The 16,739-nt window shown below is 47.2% G+C and overlaps 2 protein-coding genes across 7 annotated transcripts in view; both read right to left on the bottom strand.

Moving 5' to 3' along the window:
* Positions 1-10: 10 nt before the first annotated feature.
* On the bottom strand, positions 11-10,770 carry DONSON (DNA replication fork stabilization factor DONSON). Of its 2 annotated transcripts, none has more exons than XM_037127156.2 (10): positions 10,400-10,770; positions 9,923-10,000; positions 8,833-9,036; positions 7,777-7,955; positions 7,066-7,244; positions 6,321-6,399; positions 6,107-6,211; positions 5,428-5,626; positions 1,312-1,524; positions 11-845 (listed from the first exon to the last, which is right to left on the bottom strand). In XM_037127156.2, the coding sequence occupies exons 1-10, from the start codon at positions 10,706-10,708 to the stop codon at positions 708-710; spliced, it is 1,683 nt and encodes a 560-aa protein (XP_036983051.2). In that variant the 5' UTR covers positions 10,709-10,770; the 3' UTR covers positions 11-707. The 2 variants fall into 2 exon arrangements, with proteins under 2 accessions (XP_036983051.2, XP_036983052.2); XM_037127157.2 differs by lacking the exon at positions 10,400-10,770 and adding an exon at positions 9,179-9,341 and having other exon boundaries at positions 9,923-9,997.
* A 1,136-nt stretch (positions 10,771-11,906) lies between these two features.
* The window catches only part of CRYZL1 (crystallin zeta like 1), a 31,214-nt gene continuing 26,381 nt past the window's right edge, over positions 11,907-16,739 (bottom strand). For 2 of the 5 annotated variants that reach the window (XM_053657693.1, XM_037127164.2), the window contains exons 10-13: positions 16,442-16,560; positions 15,560-15,665; positions 12,664-12,709; positions 11,907-12,006 (exon numbers count right to left, since the gene is read on the bottom strand). In XM_053657693.1, the coding sequence (XP_053513668.1) occupies positions 11,907-12,006; positions 12,664-12,709; positions 15,560-15,665; positions 16,442-16,560 (371 nt within the window). Of the gene's footprint in view, positions 12,027-12,663; positions 12,714-15,559; positions 15,666-16,441; positions 16,561-16,739 lie in introns of all 5 variants that reach the window. The other 3 variants (XM_053657694.1, XM_053657696.1, XM_053657695.1) reach the window with 3 other exon arrangements.

The following is a 16,739-nucleotide window of genomic DNA, read 5'->3' as shown; positions in this document are numbered from 1 at the left end:
CTAAATACTATTGTTTCTTTACCAATACTTTAGATTTCTAAGCATTTTTATTTAAGGAAATGAACTATACACACGCACACAAATAGCTGAAAGCACATTAAATACTACTTTGCCGTGATAGTTGAACATATTCTATATGGAATACAAAGTACTCTTTACCTGGCTGAACATGCATTAAAAAATATATATATGTATGTATGTATGAAAATAGAGATTGTAAATCAGTAAGAAAGCAACTCAGGCATCAACAACCAGTTGGGTACACACTGTCTACATTTCCTTTGCTTTCTCCCTTTGACACGGGAGCACCCGCTTGGAAGCCAGGTCCACCGGTAAACAGTTCTGCTCAGAAGTAAATGATACTGAGTTAACCTCCATTTCCCATTTGAAAGGAAACACATGATTTCAGTTTTCTCTCCAGTTTATAATTAGGCCATAGGATCTAGAGTTTTCATTTAAGTTACCTGAGGTTTTTAAAAACTGGGCTTTCATACTTGAGTAATTAAAAATAACGATCTGAAACCTTTAACCCCACTCCCTAGTGCATGTAATAAATGCTACTGTTTGTAAACATTTTGAGTATTTTAAAGTTATATTCCTTTCTTTTAACTTCCAAAATGAAGTTTAAAAGCGAAAGGTACTAGAATCTTGAACTTCCTCGCCAGGAGGCCTTTTCCTCACAGATTCCTGTTAGGCTTACTTTGGTGTCAGGACCTCCAACTACACGAGTAGTTGCTCATTTCCACGCTCCGCAAGGCCGACCTCCCCAGTGTTGGTGCTTGACTCAGCTGGTCCAGAGTCTTAGGGTGCAGCCCACAGCGGGCGAGCTCCTCACGAACAGTCCCCTGTGGAGATGCAGACACAGGTCAGTAAGAAGCACGCCAGTCCTGAATGATGGTGCAAGTAGTCACCACGGGACCCTGAACACAGGGCCTTGTCTCTGGTCACCCAGAGGAGCCGACCGGAACATCTGCAGTCCTGGTAGCGCCCACATAAAAACCTCAGTGTGTCCACAGTGCAAGGCCGCAGAGTTAGATACATACCCAAAATACTCTACAGTAGAGGAGTTACGCTGTACGAAGTTCTGGGTTTAAGAAGACAAAAGAACTTGCCCTTTTTGGGAAATTTAGTTGCTGCTTGAGAACAGCCTGAGCTCCTAGGATTTCCCTCACAAGGTCCCTTTAGTGATTACACGTGGAATTAAGTCCAGCGTAGTCAGTAAGAGCAAAGTCTGGCTCATCGTAAGCCACCCCCTCCACTCCCGCAGGAGGACACTGGCCGTAAGCGAACAGCGTGCCACCATGTACGTACCTGCGCTGGCACTCTGTCCGCAGGTGGGCAGATGTTGAACACGGCAGTTGGCTCGTGTGTGCACAGTCCCGCAGAGAAGGAGCCGCTCTGGGAGGACCCGAGGAGCATGGTCACGGCGTGGAGCGCGTGCGGCATGACAGGACCCGTGATCTCCAAACTAAACCGATCCCTGAATCCAGAAACCGCCTGTGTCTTCACACTCACGCTTCGTGCCTTCCAACAAATACAAGGAAAAGGGAAATGACGGTTGTCATCTCGCAAGCTTCTGTCCCTAGCCAGAAATGTGTTCATACCCTGTCCTCCAGTTCTCAAGATTGTCAGTTTAAGCACATTCTAGAAAAGACCATTTTTTTCACGTAGTCATTCTGATTCAGTAATAAATACAAAATACCGAGAAACCAAAAAATTGATTCTATTGCTATTAACATTCTGTACAGACGGTGTATTTACACAGTGTTTCAAAACGACGGGCATATGGCACCTCAAGCACGTTACAGGGCTGGTTCTAGATAGACTGCGGCAATGAAGCGGCTTGTGACCTTCCCACTGGGGGAAGGCCTCACCTTCGATCTGTAACAAGTGCAGCATCTGGAACGTGCAATAAAACGAGGGACCTGGGCAGTTACTCCTTTCACTTACCCGTGACCCGGTTTTTCAGAACTGCAATTTAACATTCTTGGGCATATTCTCTCGTTGGTTAAGAAACGAGACAAAGTAGATCAAGCCACTTAGGCAAAAAAGGAGATTAACACCAAAATGCTTTTGTTGCCAAATACATTTAATAAATTATTTTTATATAATTCGTATGTTTTCATGTAAATCCTGACATAAATTTACATCAAAGAATTTACTGGGGAAAAGAAAAAAGAAATATGCACCAGGTAAAAATGCTAGGAGTTACGAAACCCAATTTCAAGAATTTATCAAGAAAGAAAAGTACTTTTTAAGAAGCCAGGTTACCCGATCAAGCTGGCAGAGTAAAGTGCTATGCTCACTTCCTCCCACAACCACATCAAAGTTACAGCTGAACCACAGAATCTTCATCACTCGGAGCTGCCTGAAACGCAGCAGAATGGAGGTCCTACAATGAGGGAATCAAAACAACAGCCACACAGACTGGCAGGAGTGGCACAGAAGGTGAACAGGCTGGTCCCACACCCAGGCGTGGCAGATACAAACTGGGACGGCTATCTCCAATGTAGAGGTGCTCCCTGAGGAGTAAGGGGTCCCACCAGGGCCCTCAGCCCCAGGTTCCAGTGCCGAGATGTCCCTATGACTTGTGGCTGTGAAAACCAGTGGGGATTATGGCCGAGTGGGAGAGGCAGTGGGGGCCACTGGAGCCCTAGGTGTTGCTCTTAAAGGGCCTGCACATAGATTTACTTGTTGACAGCCTCACTTGCCTTGAGGTCCAGCACTGGGACAGCAGCTTGAAAGGCACCAGGGACATGCAGGGAGGAAGTGAACAGCCCGGATTCAGTGTGAGGGCTGGAGGGGCAGCTTTCTCACAGACAGAAGTGCTGGCAGAGGCCACTGTTCCTTTGCTGGACCATCCCAGCCCTCCCCTACAGAGCCTGTCCGTACAGACAGGTACCAGGCCTGAGTTTCCACAAACCTGGCTCACACTGTTCACCCCATCCTGGTGACTCCCCAAGACCTGCCTCGCCCAAGCCACTTCCAGCAGCTTTCCCATACAAATGGAACTTCGCCCCAAATTTCTCAGAGTCACAAACCTCATACAAGCAGTGCCTGGCCTCAATACACCCTATACCTCCTGCTAAGTGGCTCCAGGCCCAGCCCAGTGGTGGCCAGCCTTGGTTTGCAGCTTGGCTTCTCTATAGCACCTCCAAGCCCAGGACGGGAGGCAGCCAGCCACAGATCACTTTGTAGCTCACACCAGGTGGGCCTGGGCGGGAGGGTACAGGAGTGCCTGACCTTGGCTTGTGTCAGGGTCCCTTCCAAGAGGTCCCAGAACCAACACACCAGGTGGCCAGCTTCAAACCACCCCAGAGCATCACCTAACCACCTCCACAAACCACACACCCAAAGGGCGGACTCGCGGGCCCCGAGCCCGCTTTTCTCCATGGGGACAGCCCCTGCACAGCAGGGTCTCTGCTGCTGCTGAGGCCACTCCTCCCAGACCATCAGCTTAACAGGCAATCTCTTCTGTTACCATGCTGACAGCAACCAAGGCTCCATTACAACAGGATAGTGCACACAACGCCTAGGCTGAGGAGGGGGCACCTGGCTCAGGTGACTTAGGGACACTGTGCCACTGGGACCCACAGGACACCTACTACATTAGGCCTCACTACCAAGCTTGGGAGATGTAGCAGCTCTACCTAACACACAGAAACAAACACAGGGATGCAGCCAAAATGAGGAGACAAAGAAACACGGCCCAAATGAAAGAAGAAAACAAAATTCCAGAAAAAGAACAAAGCGGAGACAAGCAATCTACTGGTTATAAGAATGCTCAATGACTAAAATTAAAATACATCACAGGGAACCAACGGTAGATTAAATGAAGCAGAGGATCCAACCAGAGACCTGGAAGATAAAAAAAAAAACAAAAAAACAGAAAACACCCAATCAGAACAGAAAAAGAAAGAGAAAGAGAATCTAAAACATGAGGACAGTTGAAAGAGCCTCTGGGACAATGTCAAGTGTACCGACACATCAACCATAGTGGCACCAGGAGGAGGAGAGCAAGGAACTGAAAACGCATTTGAAAATATAATGATGAAAAACTTCCCGCACCTGGTGAAGGAGCAAGATGCACAAGTCCAGGAAGCACAGAGTCCCAAACAAAATGAACCCAAAGAGGACCACACCAGACACAGCATAATTAAAATGCCAGAGGTTAAAGATGAAGAGAGAATCTTAAAAGCAGCAAGAGAAAGCAGGGAGTTCCCTATAAGGGAGTTCCCATAAGCCTGCCAGCTGATTTCTCAACAGAAACTTTGCAGGCTGGAAGGGACTGGCAAGAAGTATTTCAAAGTGATGGAAACCAGGGACCTACACCCAAGACTCCTCTACCCAGCAAAGCTGTCATCCAGAATTGAAGGGCAGATAAAGAGCTTCCCAGACAAGGTAAAGCTAAAGGAGTTCTTCATCACCAAACCAGTATTAAAAGATATATTAAAGGCCTTTAAGAAGAAGAAAAAGAAAAAAAAAGATGAATAAAATGGCAATGACTATCCCTATCGATAAGGACTTTAAGTGTAAGTAAATGGAGTCAATGCCCCAATTCTGAGACGCGAGACTCGGGTGAGAGTTCAAGGCCCTTGCACGTGCTGCCTACAAAGAGCCACTTCAGATCGAAGGACACACGAGCAGACCGAACGTAAAGAGATGGAAAAAGAGGTTCCCTGCAAATGGAAATTTTAAAAAGCTGGGGTAGTAATACTTGTATCAGGCAAAACAGACTTTAAAACAAAGCCTGTGACAAGAAACAAAGAAGGACCCAGTGATTCCACTTCTGCGTATTTTATCAAAAGAAACACAAAGCACTAATTCAAAAAGACACATGCATCCCTTCCTTTACTGCAGCACTGGAAAGAGCCAGGATGTCAGAGCTGCCTACGTGCCCACTGAAGGGCGAGTGGGCAAAGACCTGGTGCACGTGCCCAGTGGATCCCCTCGGCCATGAAAAAGAGGGAGATCCTGCCACCTGCAAGAACATGGATGGACCCGGAAGGCGTCATGCTCAGTGAACTCAGACGAGAAAGACAAACACATCTGATTTAACTTATATGTGGAATCTAAAAAAACCAAAATGAACGAACAAACAACAGAAACAAACTCACAGATACAGAAAACAGATGGATGGCTGCCAACGGGAGGGACGAGGACATGCAGATGGCCAGGTACAAAGTGCTGGGGACGTGAAGTGCAGCACAGGGACCTTGGTCAGTAACATCATACGTTACCGCGTGGACACTGTTAGACTTACTGGGGTGATCACTTCCTGAGATACACACGTCTAATCACTATGTTGTACATCTGAAACCGACATAACATTGTATGTCAACCTTAATCGAAAAAGTTATTTAAAAAAAAGGAGCTAGGTTATGAGGATCAGTGTAGAATTGCTTTCTTTTCCCCCTCCTTTATTACCTTAAGCATTTGCATTGTGGCACCTCGGAAGGCAATCGGGGACAAGAGGGTCGGTGGAAGTCCTGCCTGTGGACCTGAAGCAGCAATTAAACTCTTACAGTTGATCAAAAAATTCAGCAACATGAAGGTGCTTGCTCCTTCCACCAACACAACAGACTCAGGTCTGTGATCCATTTGTACTTCATGCTTCTCTTTCCGCCTGAAGACATCAATCAAGGAAACTGCAGGTGCAAACCCCGAGCCAGGGGAGAAGCAGTTACCTGGACTCTGATGCAGTGGGGACCCCTCTCCCCGTTCCAAACGGGAAACCCTCTTGCGACTCAGTCTTCACTGCAATCGCAAGGCATCTGTTTAAATCAAAATGACTCTTCTATAACCTGGTAATCTGCTAGAAATTGACATCTAACACAACCTTCTTTTTGGTCTAAAGTATGTTCTGTTCCCTTCACAAACTTAACCAAAATGAAATATTTTCACTTTTTAAAATATAGCTTCATAACTCTCCATAGTTTATTGGTACTTAGGGGTTTGTTATTTAGTGCCATGAAAGAGAATTAGGTTTAATATGATCTTCAGATAATTTAAGATTACAGTCAAATAAAACTGCCAGTCAAAACTGCATTGCTCACTAACTTCACTCAATAAAATCAATTCTACTTAATAGCAAATGAAAGGATACAGCTTGATAGAGAATATGTCTGGTTTTTTAATTTTATCTTGCACACCCATCTCTTCCAGCCAGGAAAAACTTTCTTCTTCATCCTCATCACTGATCGCCTGCTCCCTAGAAAATCACTACAGTTAGAGTCCTTTCGTCACAGAGCTGTGCGCCCCACAGATCTGCAGCACGGTGTCACTAAGGCACGGGTGACGTGGGCACTTTAAGCACATACTTCCCGTGTCCTGGGCTTGTTCCAGTAGCTTTTGTCTCATGGCCACTTTCTTTTATTAAAGGCAGAGAAAATTCAATACCTACACGAGAGAACAGAAAAACATAACTGAGTCTTCTTCACTATAATTTAAAAGAATCTAACAGGTGTACCCTACTTTTACAGTATGAGATTTGGAGATGTCTGTCTTTACACTCAATGATTCAAGGCAGTAGCTTTCCAGCTTTCTCTTATTTTTTCAATTACAGTTTACATTCAGTATTATTTTACATTAGCAGCCCACAACACCCCTTTCTCCTCGAATTAAAGGGTTCAGCAAACAACACCATCTCACTTCATTTTATGAAGGTGTTCCTTCATAAAATAAATTCTACTCTGTTTCATTTTTTCAGTAAGTGCCGACTGAACCTACTAAACAGACCTCATGGTCCATTCATGGGCTGACCCAGTCTGAAAATTATTACTAGAAGGGGTACCTGATGTGTACTATAAAGGGATTTCTGGAGGAGTATATTCAGTAGAGGCTTTGCAACCCAGTATGTGTTTAGAGGTCAGGAAGGGAACTCCATCAACTTAAAGCTATGTGTAAGAGACAGCTTAAATAGCCAACACAAGAACCAGAAAAGAATAAAATATTCCTTAATATAACATCGGTAACACCAGTAAAAGACAATTCAACCGACAACAGGTACTTTCAGTGGAGCGTCTGGTGTGTGCCTGGAGTCCCTACTCTGCCCTGTGGCTCTACCTTCATTTCTCATGGCCTCTCTCACGCCTCTGGTCGTAGGGGCCATGAGTGCCGTGGCCACCCCGCTCCCCGCCAGCCCTGCGGCACGGAAGAGCACAGTGAACTGGTGGGTGCACACGTAGAAGTAGGGGCAGAGTTTTGCCTTCAGAAGGTTGTACAGAGAAGTGAAGCTCACAGACCTGTGAAGAGAAGGAATTTCTTTAGGTGATTAAACCTTGAACTCCACATCTAATTAGCACTGCATAACTCACTTTGACACTGCGACGCAAGTCAAATATTACAGACAGTGGCTTTACTTTCCACCATCACAGACAAGGTGGCTTCTGACGAACTGAGCCTGGTGGTGGGGCTCGCCGGTAACTTCTCAATGCTCAGTGCTTACCACGTGAGCACAACCACCTCTTTAATGGAACTTAACTGATAACTTGTTGATAAATACCTTTAGCAGCTTCTGCAGAGAATATTACAGAATTTTATGTTTACGTGTATTTATCAAACACTTACTTTTCATAACTGCATAAAGAGTGAAATAAGAGCTGAAAAGTAAATCATTTAAGTGCTGGTTATTAACGGTTTCAATAAAATCATTCAGAAGTCCATGGAGATCCTTCTACCAGTAAACATCCCACATTATAAATAAATAAAACAAGGAGCAAATCCTGCTGAGATGGAAATTCACTCCCAGGTTGCGCGGGTTTTTAGGAATCTCACCAGTCACTCATTAGAATGCGCTGCAGCGTTTCATCATTTGACCAAGGGTTTGTCTTTCCCGACATTCTCCTGTCAGCCCCGATGCGAGGGAACAGTGACAGCCAGGGAAAGGCGGGGTGCAACCAGTAGACGAGGCTCTGCTGGAAAGCACAGCGCAGCTCGGTAGAAAGTTTGGGATCCTGCAATCCACAGACATTGCACAGGTTTGTCCCCATTAGAAGCATGAAGTTTCATTAAAAAGACACTGAAGATATCAAACATTTATCTTTTCTGTTTCCTATAGGAAAGTGTTAATAACTGTTAGAGGAGCTAAACTGTAGTTTATTTTTCACTGGGAAAACCTTTCTTGCCAGCATTTGCAGTCTACACTCACACACAAATGGGAACATTCTCCTGCCCTGACCGCCCTTGAGGACGACACCTGTCTGTCTCATCAGGAGGGCAGCGTGCGTGTGCGTGGCTCACACACCATTCGACCCTGCCCCCTCCAACATTGAACAGCAGCCAATACAAGGTCATCCTGATTGATTCACTGAAAAAGATGTACCAATATCTCTTCTAGGTAATCCCTTTTACCCTAGTTTGAGTTAATGAGCAGCTTGAAAGTAATGCTTCTAAAACTACTCGAACTCATTAACTCTAGTAAGTTTAGAACAGGCCATCATCCAGGTAGCAAGAGTTGGTGCATTTTAAACAAGAGTATTCATTAGATGAGAAAAACCAGTAAAATAGCTTTCATTTCTTTCCCTTATATTTTTCAAAAGACCTTACAAAGGAATGGTTTAGTTGAAACTATGCCTTGCTGCAACATTATTTCTCAGGACAGGTCTCTAAATTTAACAGGCAGTTACTGAATCTGATTAAAAACTATATAAATGCATCATTTGGGAAATACAAAATTTCCCAAAAGTCTTTGGGAAAAGACACAAAAGTCTTTGTGACTTTAAATGTCAGGAGAAAAATTCAACAGAAAGAAATGTGTCTGATACTTTGCAGAGAAGCCAATTTTACACTGAACTTGCTACTGGGACACATGGCCGCTCTGGCGAGAACCACCTGCAGGCCCTGAGGCAGGGTGGCGCCCGCCGCGCGGCAGTGCTGCACCAGGCCTTCAGCCTCTTCCTGTGCCTTGAAGTGGTCCGCCCAGGAGAAGGGTTGAGAAGAGGTGAAAAGGAGGCGAGTTTTAATGCTCCAGTCTGCAGGCAGCTCTGTGTTCTCTGCGGGTGGAATGTCAGATTCGGAGAGTGATCCACGGGAAGTCTTTTAGAGAACAAACGCAAAAATTAGTGGAGTACCAAGGAACAAACCTCCCGTCTACACATTTATTAGGTAATATACACATGATTATTGAAATGTCAAAATTTTAAAAACTGTGCATAAGAACTAAAAAGGTACCACACACCATGAAAGGTCTGGAAAATGAGCTACAATGGACTGCTCCCTGCAGCTGCCTCTGGGAAGAGGGAATGGGGAGGTGGTGGTGGAGACCCATTTTACTCTCAGGGTAAACAGTTCGGCCTTCTCTGAGCAGTTTAGTTACAAAAGGCACTGTGCTATTTTCATCTCTGTAATGAAAGAAACAGAAACTACTACTGATGTTGCTGTCAAAGCAGAAGTAAATACCCCAAGTATTTAAAAAGCACCCCTTAAGCCACAAAGACTCTGAAACCAGGGCTAAGGTGACCCTGCAGGTAACTTAGGTGGGGCTACTGTGGGCAAATTCAACAGTATTCTCCACATTAATTTTTTCAGGTGGCAACACACACACACACACACGTGCACACGCAAAAGGGGCAACATTTCCAGCAGAGCCAGAGAAAAGAAGGACCCGGGTCAAAAGGATGGCTGTGAACTGACCGGCCTGCCACAGCAGCCGCATGCAGGGAAGAGCACCGTGGAGGTGTTGGTGGCATCAGCAAGGTTCAGGGAGGCCACATTTGGGGAGAGGGGCTTGGGGAGGGGGGCGTGGGGACTGGGTGGGAAGAATCAGTGAAAAACTAAGTGTGCCCAGGTTGGCACTGCCTCTGGTCTTTGCCCCGGGGAGGGCCCCAGCCGGTCACGCCCAGGACACCTCACTTGGGCTCTCAGCGACACCTGTGTCTATGTTACAGGAAGGTACATTCTCATGACATTTAAAAAGTATTACCTGGATGGATTCGGCAGCGGCTATTCCTTCAGATTTCTCTTCCAGGAGCAAATCATTTTCTTGATTAGAATCTGAAAACTGAGGTTACAGAAGTGACCTCTGTAAATACTGGGTGGGGTTCGTTCGCTAGGAGTCCGCGCTCAGCCTCACCAGGTGGACAAATCCCTCTGCTGTGCACGCGGGTGCCCCGCGCATCCAAATCAACCACCGGGGTTGAGCTGCAGGTCACTGAGGGCATCTGCGCACCGAACACTGCTGTCTACACCTCTAGGGAACCTGCACCCTCGCCATCCGCCCGGACACAGCGGCCACCCGGGGTGGGAGGGGGCTGCTCCCCACATCCCAACACCCGACCCTCACGCAGCACCGCGCCCCGCACACACCGGCCCGGCCCCGCGTCCATCTCCTTCCTCGAACACGACAGCTACCTCCCCAGTCTCCAGCGCGCAGCACTCGCCCGCGGGTGCCCACACTCACCGGGCCCGGCGACTGCTGCGGGCCGCGGGGCAGCACGTCGTGGGGCTCCGCAGAGGCCCGCGGCCGGTTATCCAGGCGGGCGAAGGGGTTCCTCCCGGCAGGGCCCGGGCCGCCGTCGCCTCTGCCCGCCACCGCCGGGAAGGGGCGCAGAGGCAGCCCGGCCGCCCGGGCAGCGCGGCGGGGCTCCGGCTCGGGTCGCTCCCCGGCAGAGAGGTCGGCCCCAAGGCTCCGGACCCTTTTCCGTCGCAGCCGCAAGGTCTCGGGCGGCTTTTTGAAACTGGGCGAGTAGCCGGGCACCGAAAACGCCATGACGCGCGGCGACCGCGGCAGCGGCGGACCTTGCGAGAACCTCAGGGCCGCTTCCCGCGCGCGCCGACCCCGCCCCCGCCCCTGCCACGTCCCCGCCTCCTGTGGCGCCGCGCCTGCGCCGCAGGCCGCCTGCCAGGCCCTCCCCCACCCTCCGCCCTCCCGCGCAAGCGCGTGCGCAGGGTGCACTGCTCCGTGGCCTGAGTGCCCAGACGGCACCCCGATGCTGCTAACGGGACTCGGCCGACGTCGGTCCCGGGTGCTGAGTAGCCAGGATGCCGGGGCCAGGGTATGGGTCTGCACTCCTCTGTAGGGGTGCGACGGGCCGTGCACGGCGCCAGGTTGGAAAGGAAACGTCAGAGGGCGGAGGCGACCGGAACTAGCGAGGGCCTGCGGGTCCGCCTCAGCCCCGGACGGACGCCACCGAAACCCGCGCCGCAGCCCCCCGCGTGCGGCGCGCGGCAACCGCCCAGGCGCTGCCACGCTCCTGCTGGCTCCTGAGGAAGCCTGCAAGTGAAGGAACATCTGAACAACACTTGGAGTGTCTGTGGGCCAGCTCCTTGGAGATGTGCAAATTTACGGTTAAGTGGCGCCAGCACGGCTTGCCGAGGAAGGAAGGTGTTGGGAACAGAGCTGACACAGGTTATTGTGACATAGCAAAGACTGACAGCTTTATCAATAGGGAAACGCGGCGTTCGCTGAAAGGTTTCTTCATGGAAAACTTTGTAACGGAGACAAATATATAAAAGCAGCAATGAAAAATGCCTCCAGATACTCCCTTCAAGCAGGGGTGTCAAACTCACTTCCACTGGGGCCACGGCAGCCTCGCGGTGGCCTTCGAAGGGCCGAAGGTGACTTCAGGACCGTGCAGACGTTAACTGCTCCGTAACAGTCCAGCCAGCGCTCCACGCCCCCGCCTCCAGGCAGAAACAGGACGCGGCCCGACTCGGCCGCGGGGCCTTGTGTTTGCCACCTGTGCCCCAGGTGACGCTCGTAGGCTGGTCTTGGCCGTTTGTCCAGGAATTTTCCAATACTTTTGAAATATTTGAAATAACAGCATCTTGTCTCAGCCAATAGGAAAACATACCTAAAAATGGAACACTTGCTTTTATCTTCCTTGACTTTTCTGAACAATTTCCAAGCAAACTGGCTTCAAATGCTGTCACTGGTTTATCTACCTGAGGTCTGGGAAAGAACCAAATTAAAATCGAACGACTTGCTTTTTTCTTCCTTGATTTTTCTGAACAGCTTCCATGGAAACTTTCGCCTCGTGTAGTGGGATGGGTTCCTCCAAACGCGGCCTGGGGGAGGATGAAATTATCTGATGAGTAGAGCACAGAGGATGGTAGGTATACGTTAGTGGTTTGTTTTTTAAAATATTTTATTTATTTTTAGAGAGGGGGAGAGAGGGAGGCAAACATCTTGCGTGCCCCCTACTGGGGACTTGGCCCGAAACCCAGGCAAGCGCCCTGACTGGGAATCGAACCAGTGACCCTCTGGTTCTCAGGCCAGCGGACAAGCCGCTGAGGCACACCAGCTGTAGCCAATCCTTTTACTTTAAACAGTACAAACTCGTCCATTAGTATGTCTGCTGTTAAACATAGTTAAATTTTGAGTGGGGAAAACACCTGCTTGACCCACTCCCTCTTTGTCAATGAACAGATCCAAGAATGGTACTTCTCCCCCTTCTCCAGCTGTGGGCTGCCTCTGGCGGCTGGGCAGGGCAAGGAGGGGCAGTGTGAGGGGAGGGAGGGAAGCACAGCTGCCACTTCCGCCTTAGAAAACACTTCCTGGTGTATCACAATGTAAACTGAGAATGCTAAGGAGCAGCTATTTAAACAAAACAATAAAATATGGAGGCAACAGGTGTGCTGTGAAAGCCGACACGGAAGTAGAAATGCCAGCCTATCTTCTTGAGTATAGAAAAAGAAAAACAATGGTTGGGTAACTCAGCGTACCTAAAAACACCACTTGATAACTTCTCCATCACATCTTTTAAAATACGTAGCTGGAAGGATTGTTAAGGTAGTGATGTAAAATAGGATTAAATAAAAACCAATCAGCAGGAGATGCTAGGCAGGTCACTTTTTTTTTGCATTAAGTTCAGCACTCTTTAAAGTTAAAAATGTAAGTTAACAGAAACTAAGCTGTCAAGTTTATCTCTAAAGAAGGGAAATGGGGAACCGCTGTGCGAGTGGCGGTAATGACCCAGCAGAGGAATGACTCCTGAGAACCGTGCGAAGCAAGGCCAGGGCCTTTGTTGAGGAAGGCCCCACGCTCTCCCAGGGGCGTGGCCGTGGGACGGGGTCCCCTTCACAGCATCACCCGTGCCACTTTTAGTTACACAATTTTAGCGCTTACATTTCTTACTTTGGGTGCAGGTTTACTTACTAAATGGCTACAGACTCAGAATTTGTGTGCAGGAGTTAGTAAGTTATATCTGTGATATATATCACTAAGAGTTACACTACAAGGAAGTTTTTAAAAACCTAGTCATTTATTTGAAATTCTGATATTAGAATTGAGAGGCCAGGTCACTGCTAGTACTGGAGAACCGTTTCCGCAGGACCACACACGTGGATGGAGCTCTCTGGGGTCAGGCACGAGCAGCCGGCGGCCCACGCGGGGGGCGCACGGAGGGGGCTTGTGCGAGTGAGGACTGAAGTCTGAGTCAGGACTGGAGAAAATGTAAACTAGAAAGTAGGAACATAAGACACTTTGAAAATGTTTTTAAGAGGACCTAAAGAATATTGATTCACTTATTCATACTATAAATTTTCTTTCTACTTCTGTTCATGAAATTGCCAACAGTATGTGTGAGACAGTACATGTGTGTCGTGTACATTTCTGATTTTTGCAAACTTAACCTTATTTCATTTAAACATGTCATGTTTCATCATGGCTCATGGGTTTGTTAAATACATTAGAATCAGCTTTGGTGGGGAAGGAGAAGTAGTTCAGGGAATTAAGTAACACAGGCAAAGCAGCAAGCCTGTTTTCTGACATGAGACTGAAAGCACGCTATGGTTTTCCTTTCTTTAATCCTCACCTGAGCATGCACTCCTTAATCCTAGTGAGAGAGGAAGGGGCGGGGGAGAGAAAAACATCGACCCGGTGGGGATCAAACCCACAACCCAGGCATGTGCCCTGACCAGCAGTTGAACTCACAACCTTTTGGTGTATGGGATGACCTCAACCAACTGAGCCACCCAGCCAGGGCAACCTGCTATTACTTTTAATAAACGGTGTTCTCTTAATATATCATGGTACTCTTGATTATAATGTTATTGGGCCTTTTTGCTTTAAATTGAAATTCAGACAGTAACCTCTGCTAGAAAATTAAAAATTAAGCGTATTTTCTAAATTTAATAAAATACTTAATCAGAAATACTTTAATCTCATACCCTCCCTACATTTAAGGGATTTGGGGTTTTGAATCGCCCTCTTCGAAAGCCAACATGGCCAGTGCGCTAAGGAAATGCTAACTGAAGACTCTGCGTCCTCTGCCGCCGCTCCTGCCCTGCGCATTCGTCACTCATGGAAGCACACAAAGATTTTATTTCTTTACTTTTAGAAGGAGGGAAAGGGAAAGAGAGAAAAACATCAATATGTGGTTGCCTCTCATGTGCCCCCTACTGGGGACCAGGCCCGAAACCCAAACATGTGTCCTGCCTGGGGATTGAACCCAGTACACCAGCCGGGGCCAATTTGTTAATGATTTTGCCAAGTGCAGCTGGCCTTAGGACCATCTTCTTAGAAATAAAAGGATTATTTGTAAGTTGACCTTGCTCTAAAGAGCTTTGGACCTTTCTTTTGGAACTGCTTTCGTATTCTCAAGAAAACTTTTCATTACTTTTACCAAAACTAGAATGTTTTGGCGGCCTCCACCAGATTTCTCTGTGGATAACTTCCAATTAAAAAAAATCAAACTTGCCTTAGCTGGTGTGGCTCAGTGGATTGAGCGCCTGCCTGTCAACTGGAAGGTTGCAGGTTTGATTCTGGGTCAGGGCACTTGCTGGGGTTGCCAGCCAGGTCCCCAGTAGGGGGCGTGTGAGAGGCAACCTATTAATCTTGCATGTTTCTCTGCCTCTCTTTCTCCTTCCCTTTCCCTCTGTCTAAATGAATAAAACCTTAAACAAAATAAACTAAAAAATCAAACTCATCTTCATCTGATGAAGAATTCCTAGCACTGATAATCTTAAAGGCGCCTCACAATCTCCTTAACCGGGATGCATATTCAGGAAGCTTTTGCTTCATGGCATCTTCACAGGAGCGAGGATGCAGCTGCTTGAGGTAACAGAGTTCCTGTAATGCCAGGTCAAAACGGAACAAGATGGCCCACGTAACGTAGGGTCACCTCCCGTGCAGAATGGAGCGGGGCTGCCTGGGTGAGACGCCATCCTACCACTTGCTCCTCTGTCCCTGGGCACGTGTGCGCCTTTCTGCCCATCCGGTCCTGTACCTGTGAAACAGGGACAGTAACAGCCACGCCTCCACCTCACAGGGCAGTTTCAATGGTTCAGTAAATAACCACCTGCAGAGCACCTGGAGCATGTTCGGCATGACCTATGACAGCTGCTATTATTCATTATTACCATTATTAAGTAACTTATTCAGGACTGCAAAACAAAGGGTTGCCAGTTCGATTCTCACTCAGGGCACATGCCTGCGTTGAAGATCACGTCCCCAGTAGGGGATGCGGAAGAGGGAACCATACATTGGTGTTTCTCTCCCTCTCTCCCTTCCTTCCCCTCTGAAATGAATAAATAAATAAAATCTTAAAAAAATATTTTATTGATAAAAGTCCAGGTAAATTTCAAGCCAGACACTCAAGTCAGTAGAAAAAAAGGATATAAAGATATTTTCCTTGTTGTGCATTTGACAGGTTCCACACGTCGTCATTCAGGAAAGCCACTGTTGCTCCCTTGAGGAAAAGGCAATGGCAGTCGGGAGGGTCCAGCTTGGACAGAAGCACAAAGACTGGTCAAGGCCAAGTTTGACAGAGAAAGACTTCTACACTAGTCAGATGATGCCCAAGTCACAGTCAACACACAGACATCAATACCAATATGGAAACCATGGTTTCTTTTGCATTTCATTGTCCAAAATGATGAACTGGCAAGGTCAGATGCAAGGCCACACCAGAATCCTGATGCTGGAGTGGTAGAGTGCGTGTGCACGTGTGTGCATGTGTGTGCACACCAGAGAGTGATTCCTGGCTGCTACGCACAAGTCATTTTCACGAGAATGTTGGAAAATCGTGAAGACTGGTGTGTGAGAATTATGGTGTTGGCACAGCAACCATGATAAAACACTTAGTTTCAACTGTGTTAGGAAATGTAGTTTTGGGAGATGGTCTGTATAGACACATATATAGTATATTCCAATTTGAATAATTAAGAAATTGTGATGATTTTTATATAGAAATATTTTGCTAGGTGCATGTCAATATTTGTTACTAAGACAAAAATCCTATTTGAAATAGGATTAAATTCAGAAGTCACTACATCCAAACCACCAAATAAAAGTTAAATGAACCCCTCTACTAGGCACTCTTTCAACATTTTGGCCAACATGTAGCTAACGTTAAAAAAAAAGCTATATTTCTTTAAAAATAGGGTCTAATTCAGAATTTACGCCAATTTAGCCACATCTTCCTTCAAAAGACGTAGGCATCACTCTGTGTTGACTGTGTCCTTTGGGTGGCACGTGATGCTCTGCCGTTTCTGTTACTACCTGCAGGTTCTCTTCTGTTGTCACCCAGTGGCCTCCGACACCGAGCAGGGTGAGGATGTCATGTTTACGCGGCAGCTGTAACTTCCTGGCGGGTTCATCATCTTCACTGTATAATCTCACTTAGAAGGGGATAATTTTAAAACAGAGAAGAGGTAGATATTTTAGTCACCTTATGAAAATTCTTTAAACAAGTTCTCTTAACTTTTTTTTTAATGCTTACTTGAGGACGGACATATTTATTGATTTCAGAGATGAGGGAGTATAGGGGGAGAGAGAGAAACATTGGTGTGAGAAGGAC

This window comes from Artibeus jamaicensis, unplaced genomic scaffold (assembly GCF_021234435.1).
Source record: "Artibeus jamaicensis isolate MK-2021 breed Jamaican fruit bat unplaced genomic scaffold, CSHL_Jam_final scaffold_474, whole genome shotgun sequence".
Classification (NCBI taxonomy): domain Eukaryota; kingdom Metazoa; phylum Chordata; class Mammalia; order Chiroptera; family Phyllostomidae; genus Artibeus; species Artibeus jamaicensis.
The sequence above is the reverse complement of the archived record's forward strand: the minus strand, read 5'-3'. Positions and strand labels throughout refer to the sequence as shown.

Bases quoted from the DNA above. Each gene is read 5' to 3' on its own strand.
- DONSON (XM_037127156.2), bottom strand. From the start codon at position 10,708: ATGGCGTTTTCGGTGCCCGGCTACTCGCCCAGTTTCAAAAAGCCGCCC. The intron at 9,037-9,922 runs GTAATACTTTTT...GTTCTCTAAAAG, and splicing joins CCGCTGCCGAATCCATCCAG to ACTTCCCGTGGATCACTCTC. The intron at 6,400-7,065 runs GTAGAGCCACAG...TCTCTCGTGTAG, and splicing joins AGAGGCCATGAGAAATGAAG to GTATTGAATTTTCTCTGCCT.